The sequence below is a fragment of the Penicillium chermesinum genome (assembly GCF_028974085.1).
Source record: "Penicillium chermesinum strain IBT 19713 chromosome Unknown utg000005l:1.0-4115287.0:1.0-4118363.0, whole genome shotgun sequence".
Taxonomy (NCBI): domain Eukaryota; kingdom Fungi; phylum Ascomycota; class Eurotiomycetes; order Eurotiales; family Aspergillaceae; genus Penicillium; species Penicillium chermesinum.
The window spans coordinates 3,547,028-3,564,561 of NW_026695315.1; the positions used below are offsets into that span (position 1 = coordinate 3,547,028).

At 52.7% G+C, this 17,534-nt stretch overlaps 5 protein-coding genes across 5 annotated transcripts; 4 read left to right on the plus strand and 1 right to left on the minus strand.

Moving 5' to 3' along the window:
* Positions 1-703: 703 nt before the first annotated feature.
* On the plus strand, positions 704-2,240 carry N7468_007519 (DUF803 domain membrane protein; the record flags this gene model as incomplete). Its single annotated transcript, XM_058476815.1, has 7 exons — positions 704-713; positions 767-792; positions 927-1,017; positions 1,074-1,164; positions 1,213-1,373; positions 1,424-1,715; positions 1,781-2,240. 7 exons carry the CDS (start codon positions 704-706, stop codon positions 2,238-2,240), a joined length of 1,131 nt encoding a protein of 376 aa, XP_058329705.1.
* Positions 2,241-2,828: 588 nt separating this feature from the next.
* Positions 2,829-5,839, plus strand: N7468_007520 (uncharacterized protein; the record flags this gene model as incomplete). The annotated part of the gene is made up of 3 exons (XM_058476816.1): positions 2,829-3,042; positions 3,132-3,847; positions 3,923-5,839. The coding sequence occupies 3 exons, from the start codon at positions 2,829-2,831 to the stop codon at positions 5,837-5,839; spliced, it is 2,847 nt and encodes a 948-aa protein (XP_058329706.1).
* A 705-nt stretch (positions 5,840-6,544) lies between these two features.
* Positions 6,545-9,486, plus strand: N7468_007521 (putative importin beta-2 subunit; the record flags this gene model as incomplete). The annotated part of the gene is made up of 3 exons (XM_058476817.1): positions 6,545-6,646; positions 6,764-9,100; positions 9,157-9,486. 3 exons carry the CDS (start codon positions 6,545-6,547, stop codon positions 9,484-9,486), a joined length of 2,769 nt encoding a protein of 922 aa, XP_058329707.1.
* Positions 9,487-13,158: 3,672 nt separating this feature from the next.
* N7468_007522 (uncharacterized protein) lies at positions 13,159-13,485 on the minus strand (the record flags this gene model as incomplete). The annotated part of the gene is made up of 1 exon (XM_058476818.1): positions 13,159-13,485. The coding sequence occupies one exon, from the start codon at positions 13,483-13,485 to the stop codon at positions 13,159-13,161; it is 327 nt and encodes a 108-aa protein (XP_058329708.1).
* Positions 13,486-15,483: 1,998 nt separating this feature from the next.
* Positions 15,484-17,420, plus strand: N7468_007523 (putative C6 transcription factor RosA-like; the record flags this gene model as incomplete). Its single annotated transcript, XM_058476819.1, has 4 exons — positions 15,484-15,593; positions 15,653-15,952; positions 16,056-16,283; positions 16,346-17,420. 4 exons carry the CDS (start codon positions 15,484-15,486, stop codon positions 17,418-17,420), a joined length of 1,713 nt encoding a protein of 570 aa, XP_058329709.1.
* Between the last annotated feature and the right edge of the window lie 114 nt (positions 17,421-17,534).

A 17,534-nucleotide genomic window follows, 5' to 3' on the forward strand; every position in this document is an offset into this window, starting at 1 on the left:
GAAAAGGACAGCGTAGCAGGTGGATCCCAGGAGCCTTGGTGGCTCAGCAAGCCCTGGAACTTTGGCACCGAAAGCGGCTGGGGTCAGATCGATGTGAAACGACGATCACCACGGCACAATCCCAAGGTTCAAGAGATTCCTGAAATTGTGCAGTACTTCGTCCCCCCCGAGCCAAGAACCCCTAAGAATCTTCCTGCAGGTCAATTGACTCTAATCGCCTTGGATTTGGATCGTAATAGCCAGATCTACTAGAGCCCAGCCGCAGTAGGGGGCCAAACATCAACAACCGTCCGGTCACCCGCCGTTTTCCTCATACGAACTTACGCGTCCCCGATCGGTCCTCGAAACGGGAACCCCACCGCACGCAGGCACCATCAGCCCAGACTCTTCTTCTTTGACGCCTCTCCTTACTCATCATCCTGCATCAGAAATCTCGGGCGGGCTCGTTGTTTCTCCCTCATTTGTTACGTGCTTAACCAAGTCGCTCTTTTCTATTCCCCCCCCCCTCCCGAATTCATTGTTGGCACTGGAGGCCTATCGACCGTAGGGGCACCCGGCTCCTCCCACTCATCATGCTTCCAGACAAGTATGCTCGTGCCCTGCGTCTATTCAGCGCTATGCGTCGCTACATGGGAACATGCGCTAATCAGTTGGCGCTCCGCGAAACAGATACATCGGCCTCATATTGGCCATCCTTTCCACAATGGCCATCGGTATGGCGCTCGCTCCTGTAGACTTGCAAACCGTTCACTGACTCCAGGACTAGGCACGAGTTTCGTTATCACAAAGAAGGTACGATCGATCGCAAAAACACCGGACCACGAGAGCTACAGCTACGAGAAGAAGCTGTGGAGGGCGGATTGACTGAGCGACGGCAATGGGATCACTCATACCTTGGACGGGGAGGGCTAATCGGTTCGATACAGGGTTTAATGCATGCCTCGGAGAGACACGGCTTTGAAGGCGAAGGATTCTCATATTTGAAGAGTCCTATCTGGTGGGGAGGAACCATCACACGTACGGAGACGCCCTGTCAGGACACGCAGCGGGAGGGCTAACAATCATCACAACAGTCGCCCTCGGTGAAGTGGCCAACTTCGCCGCGTATGCCTTTGCGCCCGCTATTCTAGTCACTCCCCTCGGTGCACTGAGCGTTCTAATCGGGTATGCGTCATAGTCCGGCGAGAGACGGGTAATTACTGACAAGTCCAGTGCGGTCCTTGGATCTTATTTCTTACACGAGCGGTTAGGAACGCTGGGCAAGCTGGGGTGCGCTATGTGTCTGCTCGGCTCAGTCGTCATTGTTCTCCATGCCCCTCCAGACAAGCCGGTCGAGCGCATCGACGAGATCCTTGCATATGCTGTCAAGCCAGGTACGCTCGCTTCCCCGGGTTTCGCACCTTGTTCACTAATTGCAATGAAGGCTTCCTGCTATACTGCCTAGTGGTCGCCATTTTCTCTACTATTATGATTTACCGAGTCGCCCCCGTGCACGGAAAGAAGAACCCCCTCATTTTTATCTCGATTTGCTCCACGGTCGGCTCGATCTCTGTCATGTCCGTCAAGGCATTCGGTATTGCAGTGAAACTGACACTTGGTGGTAACAACCAATTTGTCCACGCCTCTACCTACGTTTTCGCCATCGTTACCGCATTCTGCATCTTGACTCAGATGAACTATATCAATAAAGCGTTGAACTCATTCTCAACCTCTATGTGAGTGGGGAACTTTCAGGCCCGATGTATCGTCCATGGGCTCTAATCATTGCTATTTGAAACAGTGTGAACCCTCTCTATTACGTGACATTTACGACCGCTACACTTTGCGCTTCATTCATCCTTTTCCAGGGATTTAACACCACAGACGCCGTGAACACGATTTCCTTGCTCTGCGGGTTCCTTATCATTTTCACCGGCGTTTACCTCCTTAACTTGTCGCGACATGACCCAGATGGGAAGGACGCCAGCAATGGCAAACTCGAGGACGGAGTCCCAACCGACGCCATCTCGAGCTTCCAAACTCGCCGATCAATGCAGTCTCGCCGCAGCTCGTCGAGTATTGCTTTCCTAAACGGAAGTGGCGATCGCGAAGGGCTGATCCACTCATATGACCTTGAGAACAACTCAGGTATCGGCCTGGAGGATCTGGCCGAAGATAGCGACGGGGGCCCCGGGCCAACCTACACCGAGGCGAACCGTGAGCGTACAGCTCTCCATACCAAGAGGAACTCGCAGATCTGAGATCTGAGCCTCTGAGTGACATCGGCTCTGACGATATATCACCCTCCCATTACGAAGTTACTGCGGCGATAATGTCGCTCTCCCTTATCCCGAGTTCCAGCCGCCCCTGGCCTCTCTTGCATTGCGCTCTCATCGAGCACCCTGTATTTTTATTGTTTCCTCCAAAATGCCCGAGTGGAGATTGATACTCGGACAATCTCGTAGCAGGCACTGGACATGCCCGTATGAAACGATTGGATATGACTCTGGGGTTCTCTAAATGGTTGATTTCTTTCTTTCTTTCTTTCTTTTTTTCTTTTGAACTGCTTTGTTTTCCTTTTTGGTTGTTCATTTGCTCAATTCCCCCCTTTCCTACATTTATCAGTGAGATCTGGCAAGGCGAGGCATCATGTACATAGCAGATCGTCGTATGAAAATTGCAATTCGCAATCGATCATGACGTCCCACGTGGGGCTGTCTGGCTTCCCGATGATGTAGTCAGCTGTTGCAGCAGCTTTTCGCGCCCGAACCTCCCCTCCCCTCACTGGCAGGAGAGAGCCTTCTCGCTCTAGCAGTCCTCTCTCCCTCCTTATCCCTAATGTCCGCGTAATGCCGGGTCTGTTGCGGAAACTCGTTATCGTCGCCGCGGCCGACGGCCTCATTCTGCACGCGCACGGCGCAAACGGCACCCGCTACAACGGCAGCAACAACGAGGCCTCTTCAATCCAGATCGACTACAAATCGAAGAAGATCTCCGCTGTACCCACCTCAACCTTTCAGTCCTTAGAAACCCACAATGCATTAGAGTCCTGGGGCCTGGTCGGTACGTAGTGCTATGTCGAACCTACCAAGCGCGGCAGCCACCACCACCCCTTCATCTGCATGTGGACCATTCTGACAGATCTAATACAGGCCTCTTATCTGTCGCCTCGTACTCCTTCCTCATCTCCATCACACAGCGTGAGCAGGTTGCTCAGATCCAGGGCCGCCCCGTCTACGCCGTCGCCAATGTCGCCGTCATCCCAGTCTCCTCCCAGGCAGACGCCCTGCGCGCCATTACCCAGGCCCGCAACGAGGTCTCGCAGAGCGATTCAGACGCGGTCTCGGAGCCAGATGAGGAGAACCCGGACAACGTGACCGACGCTGCGGAGACGGAGATTGGCAGCGTGCCGGCGTCGCCGGAGCGGGACCGCGACGCGCGCCATGCCCGCAATACCAGCGTAAGTAGCATTGCGGAGGATGTGATCGAGAAGCGAGTACGGTTTGGCCGGTTTGCGGCGAATTGGCTGTCCAGGAAGAATCTGGGGCTGCCGCGTCCTGGAGCGCTTTCGCAGAATCCGCCCGACTCGCCGTTTGACGAGAGCCCGGCTCTGTCGAGGGAGGATCCCCCGGCTGGAGATGTGGCCGAGGCTGTGGGGAAGGAGGCTGTGAAGAGTGAGCTTGAAGAGCAGGGTAAGGGGGAGCAATCTCAGGCTATGGATCTATTGCCGAAGTTGCTGCGGTATACCAAGTTGCTGTTTTCGTCACATAATTTCTTTTTCGCGTACGATTATGATCTTACCCGGTCTTTTCATGCGCAGGAGCTATCCAAAGGGCAACTGCCTATGCACAAGGCTGTGGATCTTCAGGTTGGTGTTCCGAATTCGCAAGGCTTTTGGGAATCCAAGGCATGATGATTATGAAGAAGCTAATGCCTTATTTAGTACTTTTGGAACCATCATCTCGTATCTCCCTTCATTGATAGTGGCTTTCATTCTTTTGCATTGCCATTGTTACAGGGGTTCGTTGGACAGAAAGAATTTACAGTTGCAGCTCCTAAACAGGAATTATCTCCCGGTTCTGAGGAGCAGCCCGTTGCGCAAATAATCGGAGAAAGCCAAGATGCCAACAACGTCACGACACAAGCCCCAAAACATAACTTTCTGTTGACCTTGGTCTCTCGACGATCTGTTAATCGCCCGGGTGTGCGTTACATGCGCCGTGGCGTTGACGACGAGGGCAACACTGCCAATACGGTCGAAACGGAGCAGATCCTCTCCGTTCCTGACTGGGATCCCTCCCACAATGTCTACTCCTATCTGCAGGTCCGAGGCTCCATTCCTCTGTATTTTTCGCAGTCACCATATGCTTTCAAGCCGATCCCCAACATGCATCAGTCGGCTGAGATGAACCAGCTCGCTTTTGGTCGACACTTCAGAGAAATGAGCCGGCGATATGGGAAAATCCAGGCCGTCTCGCTGATCGACAAACATGGAGGCGAACTGAAGGTTGGCGAGCAGTATCAGCGCTACACCGAATTTTTAAATAAGAATGGTGGTATAGATGGCGTGCCACTGAATTTGGAATGGTTTGATTTCCATGGCGAATGCCGTGGCATGAAATTCGAGAACGTGTCTCGTCTGGTGGACCGCCTGAAGGACACTCTGAATGATTTTGGATATACGAGTGTCAAAGATGCCACTATCATTCGTAAACAGACTGGTATTGTCAGAACGAACTGTATGGACTGCCTCGACCGCACCGGCGTGGCACAGTGTGCCTTTGGCCAATGGGCTCTTGAGCATCAGCTCCGGGAAGAGGGCATAAACCTTGACTTCGGTGGTGACTCCTCGACACAATGGTTCAATATCCTCTGGGCGGACAACGGAGATGCCATCTCAAAGCAGTACTCCTCCACTGGAGCGCTGAAGGGCGATTACACCCGGACGAGAAAGCGGGACTACCGCGGTGCGCTCAATGACCTCGGACTTACCCTGACACGGTACTACAACAATATCGTCAACGACTATTTTTCACAGGCTTGCATCGACTATCTGCTGGGCAATGTTTCGGAGGCCGTCTTCGATGAGTTTTCCATGGCACTCCAGACCACCGACCCCGGAATTTCTGTGCAGAAGATCCGACAGAATGCCATTGATACCAGTTGCAAAATCGTGATTAGTAGTCCCTCTGAGGAGTTTCTGGGCGGATGGACTATGTTGACTCCCCGCCAACCTAATACTTTACGAACCCTTCCGTTCGAGGAGTCGGTCCTACTGCTCACAGATGCCGCTGTATACAACTGCCGATTTGACTGGGAGACAGACAAGGTTCGATCCTTCGAACGCATTGATCTTCGATCTATAGTCCACATCCAGTATGGTACCTATGTCACCTCGATTTTGACCGACAGTCAATCCGATGAAAGCCGGAACGTGGGGCTTGTTATTGTCTACCGAGACGGCGATGACAATGCCTTGCGCGTGAATACCCGTACCCTGAAAACAGACATTTCTCCCGCGGCACTAGAGCCTGCTTCTCAGAATGGCGAGTGGGACCTCATCTCCTGGTTGCGTGGCCGCAAGCGAGCGACATTGCGGTTCGGCGCGTTCAAATCCCTTCCCCTGGATAATCCCCGAACAAGTCCCCGTCTTGGATCTGTCCCTGGCGGTGTGCGTGAATTGGATCGTGTTCGATCGATCTGTTCTGATATTGAGCGAGCGATGCTGGCTGGTGATGGTCAGAATACTGAGGCATCTGTGGTCGAACACGCTGACATTATCTCCTTGGCTGATGCGAAGAAGCGCACCGGTATTCTGGAGCATTTAGTCTACGATATCAAAAAGATGGTCTGGGCGTAAGTTCTTTTTATGAAACAACTCGCTGTGGGCGTCGAAGGTTGACTTGACTTGCATGTATGTAGGTGAGGTTTTCGGTCTCTTCTCTGCGGTTTCAATAAAGGCACCAAGGTATAGACGTACTATCCCAAGCTGGGTGCGTTCTTATATATATGTACCTCCATAAAAGCGACTGGCCAAATGTCATCTAAAGATCATTTAACTACGGGTAGGATAAATTGGTTTGAGCCTAAAATCTTCGAAGGCATATTGGACTGTTCAAAGATTCTAATCACTCAGATTGGCTGCTATCATCCACATCATTTTAATACTGAAATGAAAGGCCATGAAAAACTCCTCGATCAGATCGTTCGTTAGGGAAGATCCGAGGCTTCATTACTTCAAGCCGCCCGCACTACCGAGGAGGCGGTGAACTTTTTTGCCAACACCCTCGTCCCCCAATCTCACTTTAGGCCTGGCAACATCTTTTCTCTGTGGCTCGAGGGCAAATTTGACAGCTTCGGTGTATTTTATACCCACAAGCGTGTCCCCTCAATCAGTTTCTACACATTTACCCCTTATTCAACGGTGCTAATACTCGCGAACCTGCCGATCGCTGATCAACTAAAAGAGAGGAAGGGGACCCACTCCCACATTCTTGGCGGGGCTCACTGTGCCACTCGCTTTTTTACTCTTACGGTCGCGATTTTGCCTCGACACTGCTACAACATGGATTGGCAACCTCAGGATGAGCCATTGAGGCAGCTGGCTTACTGCCTCAGAGATTCTCTGAATGGCAGGGACCAAGCGGTCCAGAAACAGGCTGAAGAAGTATGTTCTTTTTTTTCCCCTGCTCCTGCAATTCCTCCCCCTCCTACCCCCGTCCAGGACGACGAACCGCAAAAATCTACATATGACCATGTATTCTGATCCCTGATCTTGGAATAGATGCTTTCGCAGGCAACTTCTTCTCCCGACTATGTCAACTACATCACTTATTTGTTCTCGACGCCCCAACCCCCTCCCGGTCTGGAAATTGATCAGGTCACCTACGCTACAGTGCGCTTTGCCGCGGCTATGAACATGAAAACAAAACTCTATGTCGCCTATAACACAATCTCCCCGCAGAGCTTGGCTTATATCAGATCCGCCGCGTTGGTTGCCCTTCAGGATGAAGACCGTCAGGTGCAGCGAGGCGCCGGCAGCATTATCACCGAGTTGGTGCAGCGAGGCGGTTTACTTGGTTGGCCGGAAGTGCTTCAGCAGTTGCTCTCCCTTGCGGGTAACTCTCCTGGTAACGTAACAAAGAACACCCAAGAGTCCGCAATGGCAGCCCTTCTCAAGGTATGCGAGGACAACCGGAAAGTTTTGGACCGCGATTACCAGGGCCAGCGCCCGCTCGATGTGATCATTCCCAAGCTCCTCGAATTTACATCTAGTCAGAGCTCTCGTGTGCGCTCTCTCGCATTGAACGCCATTCATGTCTTCCTCCCTCACCAGCCTACGGCTTTGATGAATCAGCTGGATCTGTTCTTGTCACAACTCTTCAACCTGGCTGGCGATACTGATACCGAGGTCCGAAAGATGGTATGCCAGTCATTCTCGCAGCTAGTCGAATTCTCCCCAGAGAAGCTGGTTCCTCACCTGGAGGGGATTGTGAACTACATCCTCATGCAGCAGGGTAATCAAGAGGACCCGGAGCTTGCGCTGGATGCCGCCGAATTCTGGATTGTGGCTGGCGAGCAGCAGCGACTACAGCAGCCCTTGGCGCCTTACATGCCCAAGGTCATCCCCGTTTTGCTCCAGAACATGATCTACGAGGAGGACGACGTCATTCGCTTGATGGCCGAGGAGGATGATGCAGACACCGAGGACCGCGCAGAGGATCTGAAGCCCCAATTCGCCAAATCCAAGGCTGCCCGGCTTGATACTTCGAAACAGGGCGAGCAAGCGAATGGTGGCGCCCAGCAACAGCAATCTAATGGCGAGGAAGATGAAGACGATCTGAGTGAAGGCGAAATTGAGGACTCGGAGTTTGGAGACGACCCTGAGGGCGACTGGACACTGCGAAAGTGTTCTGCTGCTGCGTTGGATGTCTTCTCCAGCATATACCATGATCTCATTTTTGGCATCATCCTGCCATACCTTAAAGAGACCCTGCGACATGAACAGTGGCCTAACCGTGAGGCAGCTGTCCTCACTCTTGGAGCTGTCGCGGATGGCTGCATGGACGCTGTTAAGCCTCACTTGCCTGAGCTGGTTCCATACCTAATTTCTCTCTTGAACGATGCGCAGCCCGTTGTGCGACAGATTACTTGCTGGTGTCTTGGACGCTATTCCGAGTGGGCGTCACATCTTCAGGACCCTGTGCAGAAACAGCAGTTTTTTGAACCGATGATGGAAGGTATTCTGCACCGCATGCTTGACAACAACAAGAAAGTCCAAGAAGCTGCTGCATCTGCATTCGCAAGCTTGGAGGAGAAATCTGATGACAACCTGATCCCCTACTGTGAGCCTATTCTTCGCCAATTTGTTCAATGCTTCGGGAAATACAAGGACAGGAACATGTACATCCTCTACGATTGTGTGCAGACCCTTGCCGAGTGTGTGATGAACGAATTAGCCAAGCCTCATTTGGTTGACATTCTGATGCCTGCGCTCGTGAACCGATACAACCAGGTTACCGACCAATCACGAGAGATTTTCCCGTTGCTGGAATGTCTAGGCTACATCTCTGCTGCTTATGGTGACGCCTTCGCGCCATTTGCGCCTCCAATTTTCCAGCGATGCATCAAGATTATTTACCAGAATATTCAAGACTCCATCGCGGCCTTACAAAACCCTACATTGGAAGAACCTGATAAGGACTTCTTGGTGACCAGTATCGACCTCCTTAGTGCGATCATCCAAGCCATCGACCCTCAGAAGAGTGGCGAGCTTGTGGCCCAGTCACAACCCTCCTTCTTCGACCTCCTTGTCTACTGTATGCAAGACCAGAACTACGAAGTGCGCCAGTCCTCATATGCTCTCCTGGGTGACTGTGCCATTAGCATCTTCCCTTACCTGGAGCCCCATATCCCGTCTATTCTACCCGCGCTGATCAAGCAACTTGATCTGGATTCGATCCGTGATGACGATCGACACACTGGGTTCAGCGTACTTAACAATGCCTGCTGGTCATGTGGAGAGATTGCAGTGAATGAGAAAGCTCCGTTGGCTCCTCATATCGAGAAACTCTACCAAGGGCTTCTGGTCATCATGAGCAACGAGGAAATCATTGACTCTGTCAACGAAAACGCTGCCATCGCCCTCGGCCGTTTGGGTCTCTGCTGCCCGACCAGATGGCGCCTCTCCTGAGTTCTTACGCCGGTCCATTCTTGAAATCCATGAAGAAGATTGAGTTTGGCCGTGAGAAGGCATCTGGCTTCCTTGGCTTCAACCAAGTGGTCATGAAGAATCCCCAAGCGATGGAGTCGAGCCTTGGCGAATTTTTTGAAGTCATCGCCTCGTTCCCTAGCCGGTCTCTCCAACAGGATGAATACCGGGATATCCAGCTTTCATGTCAACAAGTCTTGCAAGGCTACAAAACCATGATACCCAACTTCGATTCTTTCCTCTCTCAGTTGCCCTCTCACGTGGCTACCAAGCTACGAACCGTCTGGCAAGTCTAAATGTCGGATGCCGGAGGTCTTCAGTTCTACGCAGCGACAGCCTTTTAGCCTTTCATCTTAAGGACTTGGATTTGGGATGGAGGCCCTAGACCTTCCCTGCTCGTCCCAGTAGAGGAGCCTTGGCTGTGCAAGCCAAGCTTGGCTCCCTGCCGTTGGACCACTTTCTGTCATACTGTTTCTGTCTTCAGCGTTTTCCTCTTTCCCCTCTCCAGACTTGCTCTCATCCACAATGACCTTTGCATGCAAAAGGAGGAATGAACCTAGGGGATGTAACGAGAAAAAAAAAGGATTAATGAGGTCAATATCAATGCAATATCTGGGGTTTTCAATGGGCGTTTTTCTCTTATCTCTCATTTCTCTTTTTCTTCCCCCGTCCTAGTTTCTGCTCCGATAGCGTTCCACATTGCATTATACTTTTGCACGCAAGAGAGGGAAAGAAGAGGAGGATCAGAGGTCAAAGCAGGAACCAGCAACGTGTTTCTGGATCTTAAGACGTGATGATGATGGGCAGGGCTTCTTGATATCATGTGACACTCTCTCCCCCGCCTTTTACCATTCTTCTTTGCACTGTTGATATCAGACCCAGGTTCAAGTGGGCGCTGGCCTGCTTCCTGACCCCGCTTTATTTCCCCCCTTGATAGATAGATTAGATAGATTTCCTATTCACTTATTAGGTAGTCCTATGTGAACCTGCACATACTCTCTATGTTCTAAGGCTCCGAAGCCCGGATTTCCTGTTCCCGTTATAGTTAGCGCACGTCTCGATGCATGCCTCCACGTCCCCGGCAGTGCCACCTCATAAGGCGGTATGAGGCGCTTTCTATCCCGCTTTTGTAGAATGCCCGCACTTGGCAAGGCGGGTAGAAAACGCCCAGCCCTGTCTCGACGCATGACCAGATGTGCATCGGCTGGCTTGTTTGACGCCCGGGAGCCCAACCTTAGGGGGGGTTCCCTTTCTCAATTGGCCCGCCACTAAAGGCCACGAGCCTTTCCTCTTTCTGCTACTTTTCACGAAGTCTGCCTCGAATACCCTCTAGCCCACACTCTCTGACTCAGTTTTAGGGATCTCACTGCCAAGTGCCATCGGGAGATTCCGCCGTAAACACCTGGGCACCGCGGACTCCTTGGCAGAGACCGGGAGGAAATCCGCTTGTATCCGCTATACTGTGAAGAGCCTGCGTGGCCTGACACGAGATCGTCAGATATACCCCAGCACATGGAGGGTAGGGTTACTCCCCCCCCCTTCCGCAATGCCTAATGGTGATCAGGGGTTACAGCTCGTAAAACTCTGATTGCAAAAAGGATCTTCCAGTTGAGAGAAGTCGTAGTGCTGACTTTCAGCCCCAGCTGCAGTGTCACGGTTTCAGAGATGCATGGCCTCTAGACAAACGAGCGTACGGCCAGCCCAGGTTATCGGAGGAAAATTGATTGGGGGGGGGGAGGGTCAAAATGGCTACATGCCGAATCAGGCAATTCGAGCCCATCTATAGGTGGTTTCGTCAGAACCATATGGCGAATAGGGCGCAGCAAGGTTGTATATTCCGGTGAGAGCCACGTCCCCGCTGTGAATTTTTCCAACTGCTCTTCCCGTCTCCATACTGGTATCAGGGCGTAGTATTTCAATTCGAAGTTCCTGGAAAAAACTGCACGTAGGCTAGACACTGCATGTAGGCTAGATTTCCATCCTCGTTCTTGATACAAGCTGCCAGATTCCACCTTCGCGATGTTGTGTCCACCGTCGCCGCTTGCTAGCTCCGCGGAGAGAATGGGTTGCTCTATGCGGGCCCCTCCATTTGCAGATCGACGTTGGCGGCGCTCTTGGAGATCAGTGCTCGGCGCTCCATGCAAATTTGCCTATCTCCCGGGCCAGTCATCAGCAGTTCTCACATATGTAGGCTTGGGCAAGGGTAGATCCTCGAGTGGGGTCCTTTTCGTCTTTTTTTTTTCCGTCTATAGGTGATATTTGATGGAAGCGAATTACTAGCGCAAGGCTCTCTCCTTTGGTGCGCTTTGCCTCTTGGGGGAATTCTTCGAGTTGCCTTGGGGGCTCTTGAGGGGGGGGATTGCTTGGCTTACCTTTTTTCTACAGCCTAGGGTTTGATCTAGATCCATTTCGGTCGATTCTCCGCTCGGGCGGCAATAGGCCGTCAGAATGTGTCTGTTCTTGAGCTGGATGTTGGTGGATGCCCTTTGGAAGCCCATTGTTGCACAGGAGGCTTGATCGGCTGAGCGAGCGATGCGATCTATCTGTCGTGGCGCGCGCTATTATCTTTGACAGGGACCGTGCGACCTGATGCGCATAGCACAGTTTCAGCACGAAGGAAGAGCGGTGTTGTCTGTTGAGTCTACGATTTGCGTTTAGGGCGCACTAGATCAGATACCTGGGTAAGAGGTCCATGGGTTGACCGTGGAAGATTACGCAAGAAAAGTTCGTAGACTAAGTTGGCTCTTGGTCGCCTCCTCATGACATCGATAAGTGGAGATGGTAGATCGGGCGCCTTCCTGGCTAGCGGGGGGGGGGCGCGCTGTCTCTGCATCATCTTGTTTTCATGATGACGGGGAATTTAGGGAATTATTAGATCTCCCCTAGGCTCACCTGTACCTTACATTGTGCGGCCTTGTTTCTTATTTGCTCGGCAGCCTCATTACCTAGGGTATGGTTTCCTGCACGGGACGGCAATGGCGCTGGCAGCGGCTTAAAGCCTCTTGGGGGTTGGGCTGTGCTGGGCAAACTATGGACACGACCAAGATCTATAAGCTTCGGAACTTTGAGTCGAAGAAGGTTGACGCTAAGGACCCTAAGGACAGGTGTTGGCGGGTTGCGCATGGCTGGGTTCCCTAGTTCCCACGTCTGGCACCCCCCCAACGGTTTCCACTTGTCCAGGTCTCCACTGGACGAGTCTGGACGCGTAATAGTCAGGTTTCTTTTTGCTTCTTCTCGTGCCGCGGAGGTTGAATCCGAATCCCTGGTCTCCACCGGAAGGAGCTGGTTCCAGGTGACCTTTTGGCGTTTGGACGCTGCATCTTCTAAGCTGGTTTCAGTCTAGTGGGAATCTGAAACCCGCGGGTGAAATATAGATCGACAGCCAGCAACTCTCGCCCCTCCAGGCCCAACTTAAACCAATGGGCTGGTACTCCACAGAAGAGGATAGGAATCCGCTTTCCAGATCTTGATTGTCTCGCCATGATCGACGTCTAATATGCCCCACGCGTCTAGAATGGCCTCATACGGGCGTTCTGAACTAGGTTAGTGAGCTGGTCCGTGCTCGGGTGCGGTCACGTCTTTTCTTGGAAGGCCCGACGATTTGGAACAGCAGAACTGATTGTTTCTTGGGTCTGGGGTAGCGTCACGGTCGACTGGCCATGCCTGGGTAATCCCACATGTCATCTTCATGTCTTCAAGTCCAGGAGGATAAAGAGTCGTAAGGTCGATCAAGAGCCGAACGGAAATCCCCGTCTCGTTTTCATCGACTGTGGTGCTGTGGGAAATCACGTCAATCAAAGGCAAAACAAGCGTGAACTTGTCAGGTCGGCCCCCAATGCTGGGCCTTCTAAACCTTTTCAGGCTTTATGTCGCGAGACATGCGGCGGCCAGATTGGTTGCTGAGAGGAGATCCACCGCTGGGCTTACCCACTTGGTACGCCATGTGGAGGAGACCGAGCAAATCCGGCCTAGTCGATGGCCATGGTTCCCGACGAGATCCTCCGATCCTCATCCGCCCGGAAGTGGGAGCAGCTTCCGCCCCAAGAGACTAGGAGCCCCGAGGGCCTGGGAAGATTGGCGTGGCTTAGGTACTGCCGGAAAGGCGTGACGATGCGAGTGATAGGCACCTTGGAAACTAGGCGATCGTGGAGCCACGTGTAGTGACAGGGGTGTCCTATTACCTGGGTAGATTGCGACCTGTCTTGGTGGCTTACTCTACTCCGTACAGGGGAGAGAAAGCTATCTGACGATTCAGAGGCTCTCGTTTCCCAGCTGAACCGTCCTGCATGCTGCATGCTGCATGCATATCTGCACGAGGCCATACCGACTAAGGGATACGCTACCGAGTGGCAGGGGCAGACCCCAGGAAAAACGTGGTTGTCAGGGTTCAAAGAAAGGGCTGAAACTGGCGGTCATCACGATGTGCGACGGTGACATAACCTTGCAGAGAGGTAGACATTCTTCATGGCGACCCATTCCTTCGGGTTGCTCTTGGATGGCAATCGAGGCTATCGTTTCCCTGTCCCACCGTGGCTGAAAGCGTTCGTTCCCCAGTCGCTTCCTATACTCAGATCCTCAGGATAGGGGAACCCTGCAGCAACCTTGCCAGTCGAACTACCCTTACCCCTGTCTGGATACCCTGTTCATTTCCCCTTTTCAGCCCAGCAGCCGCGGCCCCCCCCCCTACCCCTATGGACCGCACAGGCAATTATTCCTCCCCACCAATCTAGTCAGTATTCCAGTATTCCAGGATTCCAGTATTCCGGAATTCCAGTCCAGATGAGAACCATTCAAACCTGGTTCTTTTCCAGCCGCTTGGGTCCAAAGGAAAGGGAATCCCTGGTAGACCCAAAGCCGTACTTGTACTACGCCCATGAACCATCGAAGGATAGCGCCCCGGATGGGCACTAAATATGCACGTTCGGTTGTCATTACCGAGTTTGTCCCTCGTCCCGCGTCTGGCGGGTCCTGGCGGGTCGAAACGGGGGGGCTTCTCCGCCTGTCAAGCCTTTGACCCACGGGGCTAGTCTGGGCCATGGGGAGAGACTCCCTGACGTTTATGATCCACCAAGGGTCCTTGCGATCGCGGGCGATCGTGGCGCGGCTCCCTCTTTGGCCTACGAACAGGGATTTAGCTGGTAGCGAATAAAGCAAGATGAATCCTCGGAAGAGAAAAAAGCAAAGGGAAAAGTGAAAAAAAAAAAAGTACAGCCGATCCCTCTTCTCCCTTCAGGTCTCAGGAAGAGCGATCGGGAATAACGCGATGACATGCCCTCGCGCCTTCATTCGCTGGTTTGGATGCAAAGCAAAAAGAGTGGGCAAAAGCCCACTTCCAGGACCAAATGAGAGCCAGAATCAGCGCCAAATTGCCCTCCCCGGTGAATCCATTGGACGATTGCGTGCTGTGCCTCCGCTTGGCTGAATGCCTCCCCACGCCAAGTTCCCGAACCAAAACGATCTAGCAGATCTTGATCCGACGCTTCCAGCACCAAAATAGAGACCTCCCAATGCCGCGCGGGAAAGCCAGTCGAAGAGATCTCTGGATCCGACTAAACCAAACCAGGAAGCTGTCTAGCGCCCATAATTTAGACTCTTCGTGACCCGAGGTATGCGGTCCACCCGTCTGCATTGGCTGGGAGCTGAACGGGGTTATCCTGGACGAGGGAGGCTCAAATGCACCACCCTCACTGGGAGAAATGACCCTGCGCTTTCTAATTATACGCCTCTGCAATTATTGGGATTTTCGCATCTGTAGCTTGGGGGTCCTATTCCGGAAAGAGTTCTTTTTCTCTTTTTCTTTTCTCTTTTGTCTTTTTTTTTTTCCGGCATCATTTTAAAACAATCATAATAATCCCAATTTTATTACCTTCAGCTATTATTTATTTCCCATTTTGCAGCTGACTTGTCCGAACCGTTGTCATTCCTATCAACGGCGATCCAGGCTCATCGGTCCTCATTTCCAATGGTCGACTCTTTCATCCTCTAAATAGTCTCGCCCGCCCTCTTCTCTGCAGTCTAGATCTATATGTGAGTCCTCCGCAACGTATAGGACCCAGGGCCCTGAGTGCAACTGCCGGTACCGCAAGGCCTCGTATTGCCCACGTGTGGGAACGACCGCCGTTGTCCTTCGAGTTGAACCCTCTCCTGGTCGTTCGACTTGGCTCAACTGCGAGTTTTGACCTGAAATTCCCTTCCTATCGGTGCTGAACCAGCCGGGGTCGCGATTACCCCTCCACGCTTCTATGCCAACCCCTCCGAAGAGTGGCACACCGCGAGTAAGAAAGCCGGGCAGGATGGCTGGTCCAGGCGGCGGGCCTCCCCGCAAGAGCCACACCAAATCCCGCAATGGCTGCAAGACGTGCAAGAGGCGCCATATCCGATGCGACGAGACGTTCCCTCAATGGTACGCCTAGCTATCTCTCCTTCCTCTGTTACGCAATCAGCTAACCAGTTGGGATGCAGTCGCAACTGTACCAAGCACAATTGCCGCTGCGATTATCAGGATACCACTGTGCAGACCACTTCGCCAACCGTCGGCCGTGGGCCCGATCTGCTGATGACGCCCGAAATCGAGATGGAGATCGACAATTGGCATCGCACGGGAATACCTCCTTTCCCGGAGCTGATGCAATGCCCTCTGTCAGGGTGGACGAAGCTTCCGCGGGCCGATTTGCGCTTGGTCCATCATATCGTCGGCGTCTCCATCGACCTACATCGGCGCGGACTCAGCAGCTGTACCGTGTGGGCACATAAGATGCCCAAGTAAGTTTTTTCTTTTTTCTTTTCTTTTTTCTTTTTTTTCTTTTTCTTTTTTTTTTCATCCCATCTACCTGTCGATGGTCGTCGTTAATGTTCGAAAACCTAGCTTCCTTGCCATCGCATTATCGAACGACTTCGTCATGAGTTCCATTCTGGCATTATCATCATTCCATTTAGCCTTCCTCACCGGAGACCAAGAGAACAAGCAAGTAGCTTATCATCACAAAGTCACCGCATTCCAAGGCCTTCAAACAGCCATCACTTCGTTCTCCAAGGATAACTGTGAGGCTGTCCTAGCGGCCTCTGTTCTTCTGTCATGGCAAGCAACTGAGCGGTAAGACTACGGCCCCCGCCCCAAGACCATCGACGTATCAAGATGCTGACTTCACTTTCTAGGCAAAGCTGGGTATCATTGCAACAGGGAATCTCCTCTATCATCGAATCCATGCATCCGTTCTGGAAACAAGAGTCAGAGCTGACCCAACTTGTGGAAGCCCAGCGTGCATTGAGCGCCTCCGGCCCCGACTTCCCGCTCTCCCTGGAGGATGATGTGCACCAACTAGACCAAACCATCCGTGCCATCCAAGTCATGCAAAGGCGGGTGTCACACATCTCAGAGCACTCGCAGAAACTGGGCGAGTTGATCGAATACCTCCGAAAATTCCATGACGAGTTCACCACTCACCCGGCCGAACAGAACTTCGAGCGGGTTCAAGTTCTGCGACGCTGGCTTTTCTGGCTCCCCACTGCCATGCTGCATGGCCCCGACTGCGACCTCATGGCCTTGCCAATCCTTTCACAATTCTTCGGTGCAGCCATCATCCTGGACCGTTTCATCCCCGAGACCGGCGGCGCCTACTTGGCCGCTTTATCTGTCGCCCCGATCGAGGAAATGTCCCGGATTCTCGCCGCCCACAGTGCGGCAGATCCATTCAACGCAGATCTGCGCTTAGGCTTGAGCCTGATGGACTTGCCCCAGCACATTGTTGCTCGATATCGCAGCCGTCTGCCTTGGTCCCCTCGCTCCTCGGTTGAACATTACTCTCCTGCCCCGCCAAGCCCATTTCATGGTCTCCCCGAATACCCCCCGGCCTCTTCCTCGTCACCCGCGTCCGCCTCTCCGTCTTATGCAGCCTATACTCCCCCGCTCCAATCACCTCCCGCTGTCACAGTGGCTGGTTCGCCATTCCAACTCGCTGAGGGTTATGTCACCGCTGCTCCTCAGCATAACCTCTATCCGCCGTCGCCCCAACTCCTCGAACCACATGACCAGCAACTTGGTTTATCAGACCCCAGGCACTTGGTTTCTCTCCCACAACCATCTACATATACTCATCCTCATCCGAACGAGGCCGTCTGTGCTGATATTCCCCGCACGGGTGGGTCTCTCGGCCTTGGTATGGAGGTCTATTCTCAAGCACATCACTTCGATATACCAGGCATGGTTCCCCCTGAGGCTTGCTGGTCATAATTAGCCCTGGGTTTGGTTTAAGGCGCTGTAATATTTTTGTGATTGAATTATGTTTAGGAATCTGGATTTGGCGCGCGAAATACCCCTCCTGTTGACGCTATCAACGATGGAGTT